General features: G+C 37.0%; 1 protein-coding gene across 5 annotated transcripts in view; it reads right to left on the reverse strand.

Moving 5' to 3' along the window:
• Nucleotides 1-22,606, reverse strand: part of HECTD1 (HECT domain E3 ubiquitin protein ligase 1) — a 90,930-nt gene that overhangs the window by 50,286 nt on the left and 18,038 nt on the right. For 4 of the 5 annotated variants that reach the window (XM_084874217.1, XM_084874220.1, XM_084874216.1 and 1 more), the window contains exons 3-10: nucleotides 14,058-14,292; nucleotides 10,403-10,630; nucleotides 9,023-9,304; nucleotides 8,658-8,928; nucleotides 7,192-7,268; nucleotides 7,008-7,106; nucleotides 2,466-2,580; nucleotides 1,716-1,890 (exon numbers count right to left, since the gene is read on the reverse strand). In XM_084874217.1, the coding sequence (XP_084730343.1) occupies nucleotides 1,716-1,890; nucleotides 2,466-2,580; nucleotides 7,008-7,106; nucleotides 7,192-7,268; nucleotides 8,658-8,928; nucleotides 9,023-9,304; nucleotides 10,403-10,630; nucleotides 14,058-14,292 (1,482 nt within the window). The remainder of the gene's footprint in view (nucleotides 1-1,715; nucleotides 1,891-2,465; nucleotides 2,581-7,007; nucleotides 7,107-7,191; nucleotides 7,269-8,657; nucleotides 8,929-9,022; nucleotides 9,305-10,402; nucleotides 10,631-14,057; nucleotides 14,293-22,606) is intronic. The other variant, XM_084874218.1, reaches the window with a different exon arrangement.

Genomic DNA, 22,606 nt, shown 5'->3' on the forward strand with positions numbered 1-22,606 from the left:
TCTAGAGCAGTGTTTCCCAACCTTCTCTCATGATGAGAATCACCTGGTGGAGTTGTTAAAACACAGATTCCTGAATCCCAACTAAGAAGTGCTAAACTAGAATTTTTGGGAACATATAGGTAAAATTGTATACTTAACTAGTGCTCTAAGACAGATTTTATATACAGAGCACTAAGTTAGATATGCAATTTTACCTATATGTTCTCAAAAATTCTAGTTTAGCACTTCTTAGTTGGGATTCAGGAATCTGTGTTTTAACAACTCCACCAGGTGATTCTCATCATGAGAGAAGGTTGGGAAACACTGGTCTAGAGGTTAGATAGTACAAAGGTCAGAGAGCTGGGTGGGACTTATGTAAACCTTGCAAACCTGAGAGTGAAGGAGTTAGGTTTTATTTAAAGCCATTGAAAGCTACTAAAATGATTTTTAAAAGTGATTATGACATAATTGTAACTTAAAAAATAATTCAGCTTCATATGTAGGAACATACTATTAAGGGGCAAGAGAAAATTAAAGACTACAGTGTTAAAACTACAAACTATGACTTTGGATCAGAGGATTAGCATGAAATGGATAGAAATGGCAGACTATAAACAGATACACAGTAGCCCTGGCTCATGTGGCTTAGCTGGTTGAGCTTTTTCTGGTGCCCCATAAGGTAAAGTTGTCAGTTCAATTCCCAGTCAGGACACATGCCCAGATTGTGGGCTGGATCCCTGGTCAGGTGCATGCAGATGGTAGCCATCAATGTTTCTCTCTCTCCCTTCCTCTCTCTAAAAATCAATTAAAAAAAAAAAAATATATATATATATATATATATATATATATATATATATATATATATATATATATATTTAAACATACACACTGTAGAGTAGGGGTGTCAAACTCAATCAGAGAAAGGGCCAAAATCTAAAATCCAGCCTAAATCGCGGGCCGAATGGTTTACTGAACAGTCATAAACTGACAATGTCATAAACTGACAGCGGAGTGCAGTGATGACAGCGCGGTGCGGGCCACATTGCAAGGCCTGGCGGGCTGGATTTGGCCCGCGGGCCTTGTGTTTGACACATGTGCTGTAGAGGGAGAGCCACCAAGAACTGCACCAGGATGGATGATTCATACCTCCAAGCTTTGCACATACCAGTGCCCAATGATGCTTCTAAATCTGTCTGTCTAGAAAACACCCAAGTATCCTTTAAAACCCAATTTAAATCTCACTTCTGCATAACATTTCCAATTTGCCCAGGCCAATTAGTTGTTAAACAACTTATATTTCCAGAGGACTCATTATATGTCTAATCTATCAATTATCACTCTGAATTACTGGTCTTTCTCATTAGCCTTCCAAAGTACAGTAAGCAAGACCCAAGTCTCATTTCTTTGGGCAACTTCTCCAAAGACTGTATCACACTAACTCTACCAAAAAAGCCTCCATAAAGCTCAATAAATGTTTGCTTACTTATCAAAATTTCCCCAAGATTTTTGACATTCGGAAAGCTATGAAAACTGTTAGAATCCTCATCTTTCTTTCTTTTCTAAACGACTTCTCATAAATCAGATCAGAAGAAAAGATTTAACTCTCCAATAATCTAATTTTTATTCTTATTATATCTTTCCAATATTAAGATACACCCCAAATCCTGTGGAAACAGGAGATAAAATATATAATTGATATAATTTAATTAGTAAGTACAAAGAGTATGAATAACTACCTTATTGAAGGTAACATAGTTTGCTGAAATGTTTGTGCAAACACTGGCAATAACCTTTTCAGGTATATGGGTGCCATTTCTGGATCTCCTTTTGGCTCATTACATTCTTCTTCATCTTTGTTTGTATCTTTCTTTTTCTTATCATCTCCTTTATTAACTGGACACATCCAATCACCTGCAAACAAATACTGTTCAGTAAAATAATTTTTGGGAAAATTTTCCTTTCAATAAAAAATATAAAAATTTACCCAACTCCAAACTATAATTATCCCTAGTTATCAATAATTAAATTGAGATTAAGAAGCTGTATCTATCAAAGGTGCTTGTAAGAATACTGAAGAATATTAGCACCTCCAATGAGCTAAATCACAACTTAAGGAGATAATTTTGAATATTCTACCTGAATTCTATAAACTATATCACAGAGGTTATGCATTCATATATTCTATGAAAACTTAAAAATTCGGTCAATGTACATACATCATCTACACAATACCCAACAACTCTTTATGGTATTTCCAGACTTCTTAAATGTTTGATTTGGGCTCTTTGAAATCATACAGCCATCGTCTCTAAGAACACCGACAGTACCGTGTTAAAGGGTTAGTAAATGTGTGTATGTATGTAATTATTTGACTTTATAGAAATAATGCACCTGCATAATGTTAATGTCTACAAAAAGCTACTCCTATGGAAGTAAACCTGAAAAATAAGAGCAAATGGTTTGACAGGCAAGATTTTACCACTCACCTGGAGACTGAAGAATAACCACTACTTCACTATGGCCCCTTTCACGAGCTTTATCTAATGGAGTTTTCCCATCTTCATCTCTCAGATCTGGGTTTGCACCATGTCGTAATAGAGTCTAAAAAAGAAAGGCATTTAATTTGAAGATAATAACACTTTATTTCTTTACTATCCAACTCTGCAATCATTAGATTGTACACATATACTTTAGATTACTGACTTACAGAATTACTTAAAGCAGATATCAATTCAAATCTGTCTTTACATACATCACCATAAAAGTTGTCTATTTATAACTTGGGGAAAAAAAGTATAGATTAATTTCACTTGGTTAGTAACAAATCAAATTTAGTATGTTCACATATGAACCTGTATCTTCTCTATCAAACTACTCCTCCCAATATCTGAGAAGGTTCAGTTTGTGACATGGAAATCATCTTCATCATTTCCTACATATTACCAATTAAATCAACAAAACCAAGTTAAATCAATTCTTCTAGCATGCACTACAAAATTTAGGTCTTAAGTACTAATCACACTGTTCACAAATATTTTTAAATATATTTTTATTGCTTTCAGAGAGGAAAGGAGAGGAAGAGAGAAACATCAATGATGAGTCATTGATTGGCTGCCTTCTGCACGCCCCTACCAAGGACCTAGGCCACAACCCAGGCACATGCCCTTGACTGGTATCAAACCTGGGAACCTTCAATCCACAGGCAACGCTCTATCCACTGAGCCAAACCAGCTAGGGCCTGTTCACCATTTTTTTTTTTTAAAGTAAGTTATTTTTTTAATGTATTTTATTGATTTTTTACAGAAAGGAAGGAAGAGAGATAGAGAATTAGAAACATCAATGAGAGAGAAACATTGATCAGCTACCCTGGGGATGTGCCCGCAACCAAGGTACATGCCCTGGACCAAAATCGAACCTAAGACCTTTCAGTCAGCAGGCCGATGCTCTATCCACTGAGCCAAACCGGTTTCGGCCTGTTCACCAATTTTTAAAAATATATATTTTATTTGTTTTTTTACAGAGAGGAAGGGAGAGGGATAGAGAGCTAGAAACATCGATGAGAGAGAAACATCAATCAGCTGCCTCATGCACACAACCTACATGCCCTTGACCGGAATCGAACCTGGGACCCTTCAATCCACAGGTCGACGCTCCATCCACTCAGCCAAAAATGGCCAGGGCCTGTTCACCAATTTTTAATGGACACTGGACTCTCTCCCAAGCAGACTATAAGCTCTTTTGAATAGAGAACAAAACCCACATTTTTCCTATCAGCCTCAGAGGTAGTTTTTTTTAACTTTGTTATGATGTAATGAACAAATAAATATGACAAATAAGTGCATACATAGTACACACATCAGGAAAGTATACAATACTGGCTAAAAATTCCAAAGGGCTGGAGTTAGAATCATAATATATTCAGAATTTCATGAAATCTAAAGTTGCCATAATCAGTGGTCGGCCAACCGCAGCTCTGATGATGTTTGCTTCCCTTTTGATTGAGTTTGCCGACCACTGGACTAGGCTAAATGTGTAGTTGGAACCTGTTAGAATTAGGCAATTGTAGCATATTGTGTGCAAAGAGATAAAGGGTAGTATATGACAGTGGTCGGCAAACTCATTAGTCAACAGAACAGCAAACCGTGTGGCCCGCGAGCTGCGATTTGCCGACTACTGACATAGATCATTCAAAATATCATTAAGAGCTACTAAGAAAGAAGAAACAATATCAATTAAACTTTGCAACAATACAATTTTTGCTTGAAACATTTTTTAACTTACTAAAAGAACTTTTTAAAAGTTAGATTTTTTTTTCACATAAACTTAGAAAATTTCTGTAACTTCACATTCTGAGCACAATTCTTCATAATTATCCTTTGATTCAGAGTCACCCATATTTGTATTTCTACAGAAAATGCTGACATCTGAGCCATAAAAGCATAATGATACAGCATTCTGAGAGTTCTCTTCTATCAGAACAGGTTTTTTTTCAAGTTACTAAAATCCATTTCACAATATTTGTTGCAAGAACAGGTAATGATAATTATGCTGCAATTTTTATGTGTCCAAGAGCAATTATAAAACATTTCCTATTTGAGATGCAAAACTGCATGTGGGGGTAGGGAAACAATGTGGAGGTGTATCTTAGAATCAATTAAAAATAAGTGTCAGTCTGTGGACTGAAAGGTTTCAGGTTCGATTCCGGTAAAGGGATGTACCTTGGTTGCATGCACATCCCCAATAGGAGGTATGCAGGAGGCAGCTGATCGATATTTCTCTCTCATTGATGTTTCTAACTCTCTATCCCTCTCCCTCTCTATAAAAAATCATTAAGGTATATTAAAAAAATAGAAGAGTCTGTGAAGATTTAAAAAGACATGTTAAATATTTAAGACACTGGCTGCCCAAGTTAAAGTGCCTAGTGTACTACATAGTATATCATTGTCAGTAATAGCAGCTGTAGCTCATCAATATAGGTTAGGATTAGATTCAATTCAATTGGCTCCTTCTCTCCCACTCATAATTTTAAAATACTAAAGGGCAAAAAATGGCTCATCAAAATTTTTAGCACCCTTAGAAGCCCATTCTCTCTAAAAACTAATTCAAACTGACAGAATTCAAGCTTGAAGCAACCATCTTTCACAGGTTAAAAAACTAAGGTGTCATAAAAAATGTTCTAATAGTGTAAAAATGACAATACAACCAGCTATGAAAGGCCAACTATTATACTAAGTACTTTTCATGCATTTTTCTAATCTTATATATATATATATATATATATATATATATATATATATATGTAATAAAAGGGTAATATGCAAGTCAACCAAACAGCGGAACGACTGGTTGGTATGATTCGCACTGACCACCGGAGAGCATTCTAAAAACTAATTCAGGAGCTGCCCCCTGGTGGTCAGTGCACTCCCACAGGGGGAGCGCCACTCAGCTAAAAGCCAGGCTCAGCCTCTCCCACCTCTGCAGTAGCACTAGGATGTGTGACTGCTGGTTTAGGCCTGCTAATCCATCAGTCGGAAATCCCTCCCCCCCCCTCCCCGAGGGCTCTCAGACTGTGAGAGGGTGCAGGCTGGCCTGAGGAACCATCCTTTCTGTCCCCAGTGCACAAATTTTGTGTACCAGGCCTCTAGTTATTATAATAATAATGCTAGGAGTATATATACATTTTATTGATAAAATTGCAAGTTAAACTTAAGAATCTTGCCCAAGGCCATACAGCCTTTTTGTTAATGGGCTAAGACTTGAATCCAGGTGTGCCTGATTTTGTTGCCAACTAACATTGTATTATACCAAATTACTTCACAATAAGAAGATTCTGGAGACCTAGAAAATATACTTGGTTCAATCTTTACCATTTGACACCTCTCTGAACCTCAATTTCTCCTAATTGTATAAAGAACTCTCCAAATTGTTTTTGGTAAACTAAGAGTCAAGAATACGGTAATTCTGTCCTAGCTGTTTTGGCTCTGTGGACAGTGTTGACCTGTGGACTGAAGGGTCCCAGGTTCGATTCCAGTCAAGGGCACATGCCTGGGTTGTGGGCTCAATCCCCAGTGGGGGTGTGTGTAGGAGGCAGCCTATCAGTGATTCTCATCACTTACGTTTCTCACTCTCTCTCCCTCTCCCTTCCTCTCTGGAATAAAATTTAAAAAAATACTATGATTCTTTTGCAAATAGAATATTTGATTTACTATTAAATAGACACAATAGAAAAATGTACAGGATTTCCTCATTTTATTGGACTTTGCTTTATTATGCTGCAAAGATACTGTTTTTTACAAATGGAAAGCAAGACTCTCCATCAGCCAAAGGATTATGGATCTCATTATTGCAATATCACAGAGGTATGCCAGTAAAAAATTATTCATTGCCAAAAGTAAGAAACTTTAAATGAGTAGCTGAATAAACTTGCAATACATCCACAGAGCAAATATATAGATATAAAAAAGCTCTCCAACTTTGTAAAAGGTCTTCATTTTATATCATTAAAGGGAACAGAAAAAGTATAGATCAGTGTGTATATGTTACATTTTATATAAGGTGGCAATCAGCATACATACTTTTGCTTGTTTGTATCTGTATCAAAATGTTAAAAAGATATAAACAAGAAATAATATAAAAAATGCTTATCTATAGTGGGCAAGGGGAAATGGAGTGAATAAAGATAGCATGAGCCCTAGCTGGTTTGGCTCAGGAGATAGAGCGTCGGTCTGTGGACTAAAGGGTTCCGGGTTTGATTCCGGCCAAGAGCACATGCCCAAGTTGTGGGCTTGATCCTCCCCGCAGTAGGGGGAAATGTAGGAGACAGCCAATCAATGATTCTCTCTTATCATTGATGTTTCTGTCTCTCTATCTCTCTCCCTTCCTTTCTGAAATCAATTAAAAATAAACGTTAAAATTTTTTTAAAAGATGACATGAAAGAATGACTTAACAGAAGTCTTTATAACATTCTAATTTTGGAATTATATATGTGTCAAATATTAAATTAATAATTTAAAAACCTGAACTTTACCTTGGCTACTTGAGGTCTTCCAAAACATGCAGCATAATGTAATGATGATGATCTTTGACCTCTATTAACATCAGCACCTCTTTCACAAAGAAATTCTACCTGTAAAATGATGAAGAATCATAAAGTTGCTTTATTAATATTTCTACCTTTGATTTAAAACATTAACTGTTATTTGTTAGCTTACCATTTCCTGAGTTCCAAAAGCTGAGGCCCAATTTAACAGAGTCTGACCCACATCATCCATGAAATTTACTTCAAAGGCTAGAAGTTTAAAGGGAAAAAAATAAAAATTTTTTAAAGGCAACAAAATAATACCAATTTTTCTAAAGTGGGAGCCATTTAAAGATTACCATTAATAATCACTAAATACAGAGCCAATTTTAAACATTTAGATAAACTATAAAGTAGTTAATAATCAGCAAACATAAATTCTGCTAAGAAAAAGTATTCTAAAATTTTTAAAACCATTGAAGATTTATAAGGATTTAACTTTTAAAAATAAACAAGACAAAAATGGAAAATAATTAATACATAACACAACTCAATAGGGTACTAACTACTTAATGCCCTACCTATGGAAAAAAAACGAATCCCCATTTTTAATAAAAATAACATAGGCCATGGCCAGGTAGCTCGGTTGGTTAGAGTGTTGTGTTTTGTTTTGTTAATCTTATTTATTGATTTTTAGAGAGAGAAGAAGGGAGAGAGAAACATTAACATGAGAGTGAAACATTGATTGGCTGTCTCCTGCATGCAACCTACTGGGGATCAAGCCCAAAACCCAGACATGTGGCCTGTCCAGAAATTGAACCAACAACCTTTCAGTGCCTGAGATGATGACCAAGCAACTGAACTACATTGGCCAGGGCTAAAGCATCATCTTGATGCACCAAGGTTGCCATTTCAATCCAAGTCAGGGAACATACAAGAAGAAACCAAGAATGCATAAATAAGTGCAACAACAAATCAATGTTCCCCTCTCTCTATAAATATCAATTTTAAAAAATGTTTTAAAAAGAACACAAAAGACAAGTCTGATGAGCCAGAAGCATTTTTCACCAATCTATATTTTATTCATAACTTCATGAAGCAGTCTTAGAAATTTTACTATATATAATAATAACTAACTTGCACCAAATTTGTTATACAGCCCTAAATTCAATCTGTAAGTCACCTTAGAATTGGAATGATCTCGTTCTGGCAATAAAACAGATAAATTTCATTTACTCATTGAAGCAGCATTTACTAAGGTCTTACCACATACAAGACTGATATTTATATACACGGGGAGGAGAGAGATTATTGAAGGTTTGTGGTCATTATCTGGCACAATTGCTAAAAATACTGTTCAAAATCTAGAAACTAGAAAATGCCTACATAATTCCTTATCTCAGTTTTCTTTTTCTTTTTTAATCCTCACCCAAGGACATATTTTATTGATTCTAGAGAGAGAAGAAGGGGGAGGGAGAGAAAAACATCTATCAGTTGCCTCCCGTAAGCATCTCGACTCGGGATTGAACCCAAAACCTAGCTATGTGTCCTGACCAGGAATCAAACTAGCAACCTTTTGTTATATGGGAAGACATTCAACCAACTGAGCCACCCAGACAGGGCTTAGTTTTCTTTTTATATTAAAAAAATTTTTCCAACCTCCTGTGTCAATTGCATCTATAAGGGCATCAGTATCTTTACTTCGAATACAGTCTATAAGCTGCCGATGTGAGCGCTCCCCTGAACTATCCAATCTCCGGAGTCCTGGGATTCTGCCTGTAGATCCAGCACTAGACTTTGGCAAAGCCTTTCGTCCTTCAAATAATAGCACCAAGAGAAGGTCAACCAAACGCATGGTATCGAGCACACATCTTTCGTCACCCTGCAATGCACTCTCAATTGAATCTGGAAGCTCTGACCTCAGAAGATCCTAGAAAGAGAATGGGGTAAAGTTTAATATATTTACATTATATAAAAACACTTTTTCTGAAAGATTATAAATATAATTCAAAAAACATTCTTACGTGTGTGACTACTGGAGAGCCTCTGCAAAGTGTTGAGAGCAGACTTACAATTGTGGAAACCTGGTTACTCAATTTGGAATCCGCAGTTGTGGAAGGCGCACCTGTGGTGCTGCGACCTGGTTTGCAAGCTGATGATGGCCCTGATATGGTACCACCAGCAGCAGCCATTCGAGATAAGAGCTCTTCAGTTAATCCATGTTTGGCTAATGGAGCTGGGTCAACACCACGACGGGTGAATCGGTCAGCTAATGATGCAAAACATCGCAGAGCTCCATCCGAAACCTAAGAATATAAAGAATATGCATATCAATAAAATTCACCTAGGCCCTGGAAGGGTTGCTAAATTGCTTAGAGCATTATCCTAATACACTAAGGTTACAGGTTCAATCCCAGTCAGAAATACACAAGTAGTAACCAATTAATGCATAAATACATGGAACAGATGGAGGTTTTATCCTCTCTCCCTCATCTCAAATCAATCAAAAAATAAAAATTTTTAAATTCCCCTAGGTAAGAAGAACTAGTACTGTTTATTCCAATACTGACACTATAAGAAAGGCAGCTGTAGCAAAGAGATTAAAGCTTACAATCTGTCTAGAATTTAATCCTGGCTTCACACTCTAAATGTATGACATGAAGATGTTATGTAACTGCCCAAGGCCTCAGTTAAGTAACCTATAATTGATTGAGCTTAATAATGACATATGTAAAGAACCTACATGGACAGCAAAAGCTCCATATTAACTAATATTATATAAAACTGTGCCAAAATAATCTATGAATATTAAATAAAAATTACCATCTGAATGTTAAAAAAACATTAAAAGTTAATTTCTAATTTCTCAATATGTGAATTCAACAAAAATTTACACATAGAAGATTTTAAATACTGTGTTATTTTACTTCAATGAGAAGTATTTTAAGTCAACAAAATTGTGTTGAGTCAACAAATTAGAGTACAGGTGTAGCTTTAAAAATTATATATTTCTAAAACATTTTTAAGTTTTAGGAATAAACACATTACCATTTTTAAGATTTTTTAAAATTGATTTTTAGAGAGAGAGGAAGGGAGAGGGAAGAGAGAAACATCAATGTAACAGTGGAGTATAGATTGGCTGCCTACTACATGCCCCCTAATGGTGACTGAGTCTGCAAACTGATGACACCTAACTGAGCCACAATGCCACAAAGGCCAAGGCGAACACATAATACTTTTAATTTAAAATGTTTCAGTGCCAAAGCAAAAAATTATTACTATATAGAGATATAAAGTTAGAGAAAGAGAAGATGGAATGACCTGTACAATGTATCCTAGTTATAAATAAGGGACATTATAAAATTACTTTTTAAAATCTAAGAAGATAACAGTGATTTACTTACCTGATGATCTTCATGTTTTAATAAACTAGACAGAGATTCCACACAAATTTCTAAAGAAGTATCTTGAGGTTCCATTTTGCCACAGAGTCTTGATACAACAGCCATGGCGGAGTGCAAGGTATCTTTATGAACCAGGTGTCCACTGTCACGAATGAAGGTAAGCACACAATTCAAACCACCAGCCTCAAAGACTGCTCCTGACTCACGAGTGCATATCAGTTCCAGCACCTATAACAGTAAAACAAAATTAACAAAAAAGTAAGTTCAATTTTAATTTTCTAGAATCACAGAAAACATAAGGTACCCTCCCACATTTATTAGTAACAACATTTTTTGAAAGTTTAAAAAAAAAATTGGTAGCCACACTTGAAATGTTTAATACTCATAATACTACCATATTGGACAATGTAGGTTTAGATGAGGAAGCCTACATGGCATGCTAAGAAACTATAAATAATTTACAAATGTTTGTGAAGATTCTAAACATTAAAAAAAACAAGTGTTTGTTGTTTTTTTTTTCCCCCAGCCAGTGTGCTCAGTTGGTTAAGCATCGTTCATGCACCAGGAGATTGCCAGTATGATTACCATTCAGGGTACATGACCAGGTTTTGGGCTCAATGCCCAGTAGGGGACATGCAGGAGAGGCAGCCAATTGATGTTTCTCATGTATCTATGTTTCTCTCTCTCTCTCCCTCTCCCTTTCTCTCTATGAAGTCAATAAAAACATATTCAAAAATTTTCAATAAATGCTATTACATTCTTCATCTTATTCTGAATATCAAAACATTAAAAATCAACTTTTATTTCTAAATTATGTTCATGTTTAGGTGTTCTGGTAGAACTAAAGTTAACAGGGTCTATAGGTCATACAGGCATATGAGAAATTTAGACTTTATTCTGAAAGCAAGAAAAGTGTTTTAAGCAGGGAAATAATATGATCAAAATTTCAATTAATAACAGTGAGAAATGGGGTATGAGGAGAGTTTAGCAGTTGTAAAAATTCAAGCTTTGGTATTCAAGAGAGAATAAAGGCTTTACTAAGGCACTAAGAACAGGGACAAACAAGAAAATAAACTAGAAAAGGACTTGATCATTAATTACATGTGTGAAGAGGAGAAAAGGCTAAAACAAAAATTTCTGTCTTAAGTGTTTTTTAGGCTCTTGGTGAAAGTTAATACCAATTATCAGAATAAGAGTTCACCTGTATGAAAGATAATGAATTCAGCTGGAACTATCCAACAGGCCTTTGAACATGAGTTCTATGATAGAACTCAAGAGTGAGGTCAGGTATAGAAAAAAAGATGTGAGGGGCATATACATATGAATGGTACTAAAGCTGACAGATGAAACCATCTAGGCAAAGTTTAGTTTTAAGAAGGTAAAAACCGTTCTTAGGAAATACTACCATTGAAAAACCATCTAGATACATAAAAGTGTAATATGCAAATCGACCAGAGGGTTGAATGACCAGTCGCTATGACACACACTGACCACCAGGGGCCAGACGCTTAATGCAGGAGCTGCCTACCAACCTCTCGCTCCTTCACCCCAGCCAGCAGCCTCTGATCGCCTGATGAGGAACTGGGAACTGGGAGGGTTTGGGGGAGGGGGGGTGGCATCAGGCCCGCTGGTCACCCCACCCACAGAATGTGATGGGTAACAGTGGTGGTGGTGGCAAGGGGTGGGGCCAGCTGCAGGCAGCCAAGGAAGGTAGGCTTTGATCACAAGCCAGGCCTAGGGACTCTACCTGTGCACAAATTTCATGCACCAGGCCTCTAGTAAATTAATAAGTAAGAATAATCTACAAAGGACACAGAGAAAGGGAGAGTCGAGTGTAACAAACTAGAAAGAGTTTGAAAACTCAGGTCAGTGTATAAGCAGTAAAATAAAACCCCAGCCCTGGAAGAAACATGAAGTGATGTGATAGAGGTTAAGATGGGAGAAAAGCTCTAAATAGGAAAATGGATACCTCTTCCTCTGAGACTAGAAACAGAAATAAATCTACAGCCACAAAAGCAGAAGATCAAGACATTAACAATTATAAACAGCAGTTCTCCAAGTCTGAGAAAGACATGATTTTCAGAGATTGTTTAAGTCAAAATATTTTTCATACTACTACTATAATTGTCATTGTCTTTTTCATTCTCATTCTCTCAGGAGTATAGAGTGGACTTTTCCAGAAGCTACATGAAGTGTGACACAGCAATCAACTAAATGCAGAAGTAGTTATGAGGATTTGGATGTCTTCTATTAAGTCAGACATTTTTTAATAGTACTTGCAAAAATGCTTAACAACGCTACTCTTCTAATTTTCTGTTTGTTTGGGAAATAGTTATTTTCATTAAAAATGTAATGCATGTTAGCATGAAATAAGTTTATTTTCAGATATATTAAAAAATATTTTAAATTTATCAATTTAATATCGAATATGAGAAATATAAATAGATTTAATCTCTATAAACAAAAGATCTTCAAGGGTCCTCAATAAGACTTGTAAAGGGATCCTGAGACAAAAAGCTTGAAAACTGCTGACCTAGAACAAGAATCATAAAGAGAATAAAACAGGAATCATAAGAAGAGAATCATGTAAAATCTAAATGTGTTCACAAGTAGTTCCAATAAACTACTGACCCAATACTGATGCTTTTAAAATCCCAGGGTTTGTAATTAGCCCCACAAGGAATAAAACAAAACAGCTAATTCTAAAAGAAAACAGCAAAATTGTTAAATCCATAGGCCCTAGAACCAGATTGTCTAATCTTCAAATTCGTGATCTTCGAATCTTGGCTCTCCCACTATGTATATCATCCCCAGCTAGTCATTTAATCTCGGTATGCTTGATTTTTTTTCACCTCTAAAAGAGAAATGATATATTAGTGGCACCAACCACATACAAAATTGTCATTAAAATAAAATGAGTTTGATAAAGTTGTACATCTGAAATTTATGTAATATTATTAACTAATATTTCCCCAAAAAACAAACAAACAAACAACTTTAAACCAATTTAAGTGAGTTAATACATATTAAGTGTTTCATACAACACTGGCAATGGTGGTCAGCGTTAGTTGTGCTGGTGGTTATTACTATTTTCATGCCAGGTACAAAATCATTTTGGCTGAGAAAAGGGACAACCTATCAAAAGTAATAGTGGCTACCAGAACTGAAGAGCATTGAGGCAGCAAAGAAGAGCATTACCAGTGACCTGCAATTATTCATCAAAGATACATTTTTTTAAAAATCCTCACCCATGGATATTTTTTCCATTAATTTAAGAGAGAATGGAAAGGAGGGAGGGAGAGAAGAGGGAGGGAGAGAGAGAAACATTGATGTGACAGAGACACCCCAATTGGTTGCCTCCTGCAACTGGGGATCAAACCTGCAACCCACGTGTGTGTCCTGGACTAGAAATCAAACCTACAACCCTTCAGTGCAAGACCAATGCTCTAACCACTTAGCAACACCAGTCAAAGATTTCTTTTCCTAAGTCACATGGAATCTCCTTTGATCCACAAGAACTGTGCCTTCCATTGTTCTCAACCGCTCTCAATAAAATAAGACTGATAATGGAGGAAAGAATTTTATTTCTTTAGCTAAATATATTTTTTATTCTTTAAGTGATCTTCAAATGGGCCAATAAATAATTAAGACTTACCTTTACACATTGCTCAGCTAAGTCTCTGCTAGTCCTGTTGTTAAGTTCTACCACAACCAATCGATTACAAAGTGCTTTTATAGCTCCATCTACCCCAACAATCCTTCGGGTGCATTCTGCAGATACATCCAGATAGTATGTTATGGCACGGGCTGTTACCTCCAACACATTGTCTGGAGCACTTTCATCAAGAAAAATTTTGCAGAGGGCTGGTAAGAAAGTGCGAGGAGGGCATCTGCAGTAAAAGAAATCGTATTACACCTAGAATTAGTAAATTCTTAACATCAAAATAATATTAAATAATAGATAAAACTATATATGTTCATATTGGATCGCCTGTGTATTAGGTAATATTTCTAGATTGCTTTTAATCTCATAGCAATACTCAAATGCTAATTTCATCATTGCTGAAAATATCAAGACATAAACAATTTATAGTAGCAGCATTAACTTGAAACTATGTTTAAAAAATTCCTATTCAATGCTCAGCTGGAATATCAACTGCTCTATAAAACCCTCCCTAACCTATCCAAATAGCTGTGGCACCTTCATGTTCCTCAAACCTCATAAAAACAGTGCCCACACTGTTTAGTTTATCAATTTATTTCTTTATTTACATTAAGAGTTTCTGAAGGCCAGGGACATTCTTCAATTCATGTTTTATGGGAACAAATGTTATTTGGGGTTTAACAGACCAGGTTAAACCAGAACTACAGCTATGTAACCTTTCTGGTCCTGTTTCCTCATTTGTAAAACAAAGATAATATCACCACGCTGATGGGGCTTAGTGATTGAGCGTCCACCCATGAACCAAGAGGTCTCTACTAGTTTGATTCCCAGTCAGAGTACATGCCCAGTAGAGAACATGCAAGAGGCAACGGATCAATGATGTTTCTCATGGAAGTTTCTAACTCCCTATCCCTCTTTCTTCCTCTCTAAAAAGCAAAAACATAATAATAAAAAAAACACACACAAAGATAACACCTAACAATCTTTACTTTATATGGATATTATAAAGATTAAATGAAATTATATACATTAAACACTTAGCAAAGTACCTTGTCCCAATAAGAAGTAATTAATTTTAGCTACCCTTCCCTCCTATAAACAGTCTAACACATGCTGTTATAAACCTGAGTAAGAGTTTTATCAAAGCAAAATTTTTGAGTTATCAATATCCCCTATATTTTAATCAACATTTAGAATATAAAAGACCATAATTTACATTTAGTAGAAATCTTAGTATATGACATCAAATATATTATTCTAACTCTCTGCATATGGGCTACAAGTAACACAAAACAGTACTCTCCATGTTTTGGTGAAATTATTTTTCCTTCAATTCTTAGTGTATGCAAATCTTTAACAACTTTTTTAAACTATCTGTATGAACTTTAAAGTAGCTCTACCCTTTAATAACTACATAGATAATCTTAAGATCATCTATACAGTAGGAATTTATCATAAAGATTTTAGAGTATCTTGCATTCAATGACTGACCAGCCACTGATTAAACATGGGTGGCTTTATTAACCAATTAGAGGCCCGGTGCACAAAATTCGTCCACAGGTAGGGTCCCTTGGCCTGGCTGGCAATCATGGCCGATTGAGGCCTTCTGGCTGCCGGCTAGGGCTTTCCATCGTTCTGTGCCATCCCCTGGAGATCAGCACACATCACAGCAAGTGATCAAACTCCCAGTCTCCCACCCAAACTCCTGAGGGGATATTTTGCATATTAGCCTTTTATATATATATGCTAGAGGCCCGGTGCACAAAAGTCATGCATGGGGTGGGAGTCCCTCAGGCTGGCCAGTACTCTCTTGCAATCCAGGACCCTGCGGGGAATGTCCGACTGCCAATTTAGGCCCAATCCTGCTTGCAATCCAGGACCACTGGCTCCTAACCACTTGCCTGCCTGCCTGATCAGCCCTAACCACTCTGCCTGCCTGCCCAATCACTCCTAACTGCTCACCTGCCTGCCTGATTGCCCCTAACTGCCTCTGCCTCACCCCCAAAGCTTAGTCCTGAAGGACTTCTAGAAGTTCGTTCAGCTGTCCAGTCTAATTAGCATATTACGCTTTTGTTATTATAGTAGACAACACTTTTAAAAAAAAATCCTTATTTTTTATTGAAGGAAATAAAATTTGTGCTGCAGAGGCAATGGTACCTCAACATGACAAGGTAACCAATGGGGCTGACATGACAGGCCACAATGCTGACTAGGGGTCCTACCATAATGGGAGGACCAAAACTGCAAAGCAGGAGGTATGAAACTTCCCCAAAACTCAGTTCAAGTATTTCCATTTGCAGAGAGCTTGGCCATGCAGCGTTAAAAATAGGGAGTGTCGTCCCCCCCCCCCCCCCCCCCGCCCCCAGCTGGCTTATCATCTCAGGTCACCAAATCCATCCAAAACTAACATGTAGTCTCAGTTTGAAGATCCTTCTCTTTGATCCAAAAATTCAGGACATCAGAAGTCACTAGTAATTTTTCTGAGAAGGAAATGCTTTGTGGCCAGGAGAAATGTTTTTGTGGCTCTTGTTCTCAGGTAAGATCAAAAGACTGACTAGCACAGTGACTAGCACATACGGCTTGGGAGCTGTGGTTTGCCGCTCTGCTGACTAATGAGTTTGCCGACCGACCACTACTAGCATATCAGAATCTGAAAGTATTTCTGCTACTCTCTGACAAACTGAAGAGATGAGAAAAGATCATAAAAGCATTACTAATAATGAGGAACAACATAGTCCTAAAAAGTAATGTTTTTGGCCCTGGCCAGGTGGCTTAGTTGGTTGGAGCATCCTTCTGTACACCAAGAAGGTTGAGGGTTCAATTCCCAGTCAGGGCACACACCTGTGTTGCAGGTTTGATTCCCAGTCAGAATTCATACAAGAGGCAATCAATTGATGTTTCTCTCTCACATCAGTGTTTCTTTCTTCTCTTTCTTTTTCTCCCTCCCTTCCTCTCTCTAAAGATCAATAACCATATCCTGGAGTTAGGATTAAAAAAAAAAAAAAGTAATGATGTTTTCTTTAGAAAGCAGTAGCTTTTGAATAAAGACTGAAATGTTGATGTTGACAGTCCTTGAATCAAATGGCAAGAATGAATCTGTCATATGATTTAGGTTAAAAATAAAATTAAAAAAAAATAAATAAAATTATACATCTATATTTCTTATCCAGGACAAAAACTGCCATCAAAAACAAAAACAAAAGTAAGAGAAACGTTTAGTATAACTTTCTGTATTTCATGGATGTATATAGTCCATATTTGCAAATTTGGAGAAAAACTATGTTCCCTGCTGTAATGAAACCCCTAAAGTTTAAAAAAAAAAAAAAGGCTAATTAAAAAAAAAAAAGTTCTAAACATAGGTTCTTAGATTTTTAACTGCAATTAATTTTATTTCTAAGAGAAAAATAAAAATGGTCTGCATATGTAACTTATTTCATATCAGCCATAATGAAAACCTGCTTCATGAACTTTTTAAATGTATGGTACAAAACATCTGTTGTACTTTTGGCTATTGGATGGGGGGAAATATTTTTCTAGCTCCTTGGTTATTTTTTCATCAATGAAAAGGTACTTAAGCATATTAATACATACATACACATATATAATCACTAATTTTTCAACCTAGAACCATAACAAATTACAAAATCTCAATAGAAATTAACTCTAAATTGAGCAAAGAGGTTAAAAAAAAAATGCCATTATTAATGAATTCTAAAAAATACAGAATATTGAAAGAACTGAAGCTATATTACTTGAAAATTCATACTGAAAGTAAAACAAATTACTCACAAGTGTAAGTTCTAGTGCAGTGGTTCTCAACCTTTCTAATGCCGCGACCCTTTAATATAGTTCCTCATGTTGTGGTGACCCCTAGCCATAAAATTATTTTCGTTGCTTCTTCATAACTGTAATTTTGCTAATTGATGAATTGTAATGAAAATATCTGTGTTTTCCGATGGTCTTAGGTGCTACAGCAGCAGTTCTCAACCTGTGTGTGGGTCGCGACCCACAGGTTGAGAACTGCTAGCAGGGTCACCTCTCGAGCCGCAGTTTGCCAACCACTGGCTTAGTGGATAGAGCACTGGCTTTCAGACTAAAAGGTCCCAGGTTCGATTCCAGCCAAGGGCATATGCCTGGATTGCAGGTTCAATTCCCAGTAGAGGGCATGCAGGAGGCAGTCGATCAATGATTCTCCCTCAACACGGATGTTTCTATCTCTCCCTCTCTGAAATCAATAAAAATATATTTAGAAAAAAGAATTCCCAGAATGTTATCTCCACCCCAGACAAAACTCATCTCTATCCCCATTTAGAATTATGACAGGTATCTTAAGATGAGCACATTCAAAAAACAAAGCACCTAATATGTTCCTCCACTCCCAAATCACCATCATATTTTCCCATTTACCTGTCTCCTCCATGAAAATATGAGCTTCTTGACAACAGGGTCTATAACTTATCTTTGTTTTCCTATAACCAATCCCAGTAATTTTTATCTAATGGACACTCAAATATTTGATAAATACATGAAAATAATCCTTGTCTCAAAAAGTTCAATTTAGTAAGGAGAAAGATAATGTAATTAAGTAAAAACAAATGAGTGCTATAATAGAAACCTAGAAGAAGTAGGTTCATAAAAAGTTCTTAGACAGAAAGCTCAACTCGGGATTTGCAGAAAGAAAAACCTCACACAAAAAGTAGTAGTTCCAGTTAAATGAAGGTATTCTCTGACTTGAGGAGTTATTGCAAGTATTTAAGATAATATAAAATATGTAGTATAGTGCTCGGAACATAAAAGATGCTCAATAAATAATACTGTAGAAGGTGCCCAAGCAGACAAGCTCCTATATTCTAAGAAGAATGGCATGTGCAGCTGCCAGCGTGACTAAGCTGTTAAGTGTCAACTTATGAATTAGGAGATCATGGTTTGAATTCCAAACAAGGCACATGCCCAGGGTTGCAGGCTTGACCCCCAGTATGGGGCATTCAGGAGGCAGCTAATCAATTATTCTCTTATCATTGATGTTTCTATCTCTCTCTCCCTCTCCCTTCCAATCTGAAATCAATAAAAAAAATATTTTTTTAAAAAGAAAAGAATGGCATGTGCAAAGGATGGAAGCTTGAAGAATTATGTGGCAGATTGTATTTTTCAAACAATATCCACAACATTATCTCCCATCCCACATCTCCATATATTCTTTTTTTATGTGTGACTATGATACTCTTACCATTGAGAGGGCCTATGCTCTCACCCCTTGAATCTGGACAGGTTTATGATTACAATGAAAGTGACCACTTTGTGAGTTCTGAAACTAAAACAGAACCAATAAAAGCTCCTGGCTTCTCTAGGGACTCTTGCTCTTGAAACACAACCATCAGTCCAAGTAGCCACATTACAAAGCCAGCAGGTGTTGCAACTAACAAACCCAGGAGAGATCCCAATTAGATAAAGCCAGTATTCAGGGCATGTGAGAAAACAAGTCACCAGATGATTCCAGTGCCTAGTCATTAAGCTTTTTGTTATTTATAAGTAGATCATACTATAAATAGTATCCTATAATTTGCTCATTTCTTCAATAGATATGTTGTGACCAACTTTCGACATAAACAGACCTAGCTCTATCTTTCTAATTCTACATAGTATCCAATATAATAAATTGCCATACATTATTAACCATTTAAGTGGTTTCCAGTATTTTACTATTTGAAGCAATGCTGCAATAACCAATCCTTTTTTTTTAACAGCCACTGAATATGGATTCTTACTTTCCTTGCAAGGGCAAAAGATTCTCTAAAATCCTTCTGCTGCTAGTGAAATGATCAGACAGGAAAAAAACTTTAAATGGGAGTCTTCTCATCAAAAATAAATACAGTTGCATGGAGCTGCTCAAGATCTGAACTAAACTAAAAAAAAAAAAAAGGGAAGGGAGAACTGAAACATTATTTAACAACCCTCCAATCATGGGTCACTAGTTCTCAGGGAGGGGAGGACACGGGGTCTGGCCACACCATCCAGTGGAGGAAGCCACAGCTGGATCAGATCAGATCTGGTTCTGATGACATGCAGAATTGCACTTGTGACACCAGAGTTGTGTCAGAGGAGCAGGGTGGGAGGTTGTGGCAGAGCAGGACCTTACTGCTACAGCTCCTTTAATCTATTGAGAGCACCGCCAGTACAGAACCACTCAAACTGGATCTTGTTGAAGGTATGGTTCCAAAGGATGGTCTCCTGGGTCCAGTTGGAATGCTTGACGATGCATCTCAGGGGCTTGTCATGGGCAAAGTCCTTCAGACCCTGGTCAACATATCCACAGGGTGAATATTGTTGTAGTTGGCTGGATCAACAAAGTGAGGGGCAGGAGGTTCTGTTTCTTCAGGTTGGTTTCTTGGATCCTGGCAAAGCTCTTAGTAATGATGGCAACACCCCTAAGGAGGCCGAGTTCCAGTTTTGCCATGCTCCTGGCTTGAGTCCTTACCATAGTTCTTGTCTCCAATCACCACCTACCGGATGCCATGTTTCTTGTAGTAGAGGGCAGTGTCAAACTCCTGGGTGACGGCACTGTACAAAGTGTTGTACAATTTTTTATGTTGATGGCACCAATGAGCAAGTTGTTGAAGATGTCCAGGTACCCGCAGAACTTGAGCCAGCTGAGATGTGGTCAGTGGAACATTTCCCTTTGACTTAGTAAGAATTTGCAAGTCCTCTAGGTCTTTGCCATCCAATTTGTCAAAAAGTTTAAAGAAGCTAGAGGTGCTGGCTGGTGAGACTCACACCACCCACTGCCCACTGCTATCCTTAGGAGGTGCTGGTAGGTGTTCTGCCCAGGGTCAAACTCGGCATGGGGAAGCTCATCCACATCCAGAGCCTCAAACTTGAATGTCTTGGCATCCTTGCCTATCAGGAAGTCAACCTCTGGGTTGAACTTGAGAGTGCCAGCAATGGCCAGTGCTATGACAATCTCTATGGACATGACAAAGACATGGGTCTTAAGGCTCGCATCATTGTGTCCCATGAAGTTCCTGTTATAGGAGATAATGATTATGTTCTTCTCCCCTTCTAAGGTCCCTTCTGCCCCACTGGTCAATGCAGGGGCCACAGGCATTGGCCAGGACAAAGTCATCCACATCCCTCAGGACCTGTGCAGAGCTATCCCATCTAATGTGATGGTCAACTGTGGGCAGCATGGCTTCCTTGGGCAGCACAATGAGGATGAGCTGCAGCATGGCCATCGGGGCTGTGGCATCCTGCATGGTCATATGCATGGGCAGCAACCACAGTTATGTCTTGCCCTGCTCAATCTCCTGATTGGATGAGTCACCAGATGTTCATACACAATCTTCTCAAAGAGGGTCAGGAGTGGTTCACTCTGCAGCTGGATAACCAGGAGGCTGAAAGGCGCCACTTTGTGCACTAACGAAGATGAGGTTGCATGCAACGAATCTTAAAATATATCTTTGCACAACTGTACCAGTGTTTATGAAGGAAAGATTTTCAGAAGTGTTTCTATGTGTACCTTCTTGGTTTGACTGATATTATCAAACTTCTGAAGCTATACTAATGCATAATTCTACCAGAAGCATTTAGAGTACTTATCTCACCACTCCTACGCCAATTAGAAAGATACTACCTTTAAATTTTTGCTAAATTGATAATTACTTTGTAACTTCATTCCATAATATTTGGGTATGACAGGATTAACAAACTTTTACAATTAAATACAGAATAGTCAACCCCCACCAAGAAAATAAAAGACTCTAACATTGTATACACGTACATACAAATGTACGCACACACGCACACAAAAAGACTTCAAGATATAAAAAGTGTCTAATTAAAATAGCAAAAGTCGGCCCATCCAGCATGACTCAGTGGCTGAGCACCAACCTATGGACCAGGAGATCACAGTTCAGTTTCCAGTCAGGCCATATGCCCAGGTTGTGGGCTCGATCCCTAATGTTGCGCATGCAGGAAACAGCCCATCAATGATACTCTCTCATTATTAATGTTTCTATCTCTCTCTCCCTCTCCCATCCTCTCTAAAATCAATAAAAATATATTAAAATAGCAAAAGTCAAAAATAAACCCCAAAGTAAATTCAATCAATTTATTTTTGTATATTTAATACAGACTTTATTTCTGTATGAACATGTACTTGAGGCAGATATAAAACATAAAACTACCACACTGGGCACATATAAACATGATTTTAAAATGTTCATTCAAATTTCTCTTAAAAGATAAAAATCAAAAGTTATTAACTTATTCATTTATGCCTGCAAGGAATGAAACCTTATAAAATTATTTTCAATTAGATTTTCCTATAATCAACTTTAAAGTTCAAAGCAATAAAAAACCATAAGATCCTCTACCAAAAACAGTACTATTTAAATTAGTTAAAAGAAGGTTATCGTATACAAACATATTTGGTCAAAATTCTTAAAAATAATTAAATATTATTTTAAACAGATAAAGGAAACTGATTTTCCCTTTTATGTAACTAGAGGCTCGGTGCACAAAATTCGTGCACAGGGGACAGGGGA

The sequence above is a fragment of the Pipistrellus hanaki genome, assembly GCF_964339955.1.
Source record: "Pipistrellus hanaki genome assembly, chromosome: 1".
NCBI classification, from domain to species: Eukaryota; Metazoa; Chordata; class Mammalia; order Chiroptera; family Vespertilionidae; genus Pipistrellus; species Pipistrellus hanaki.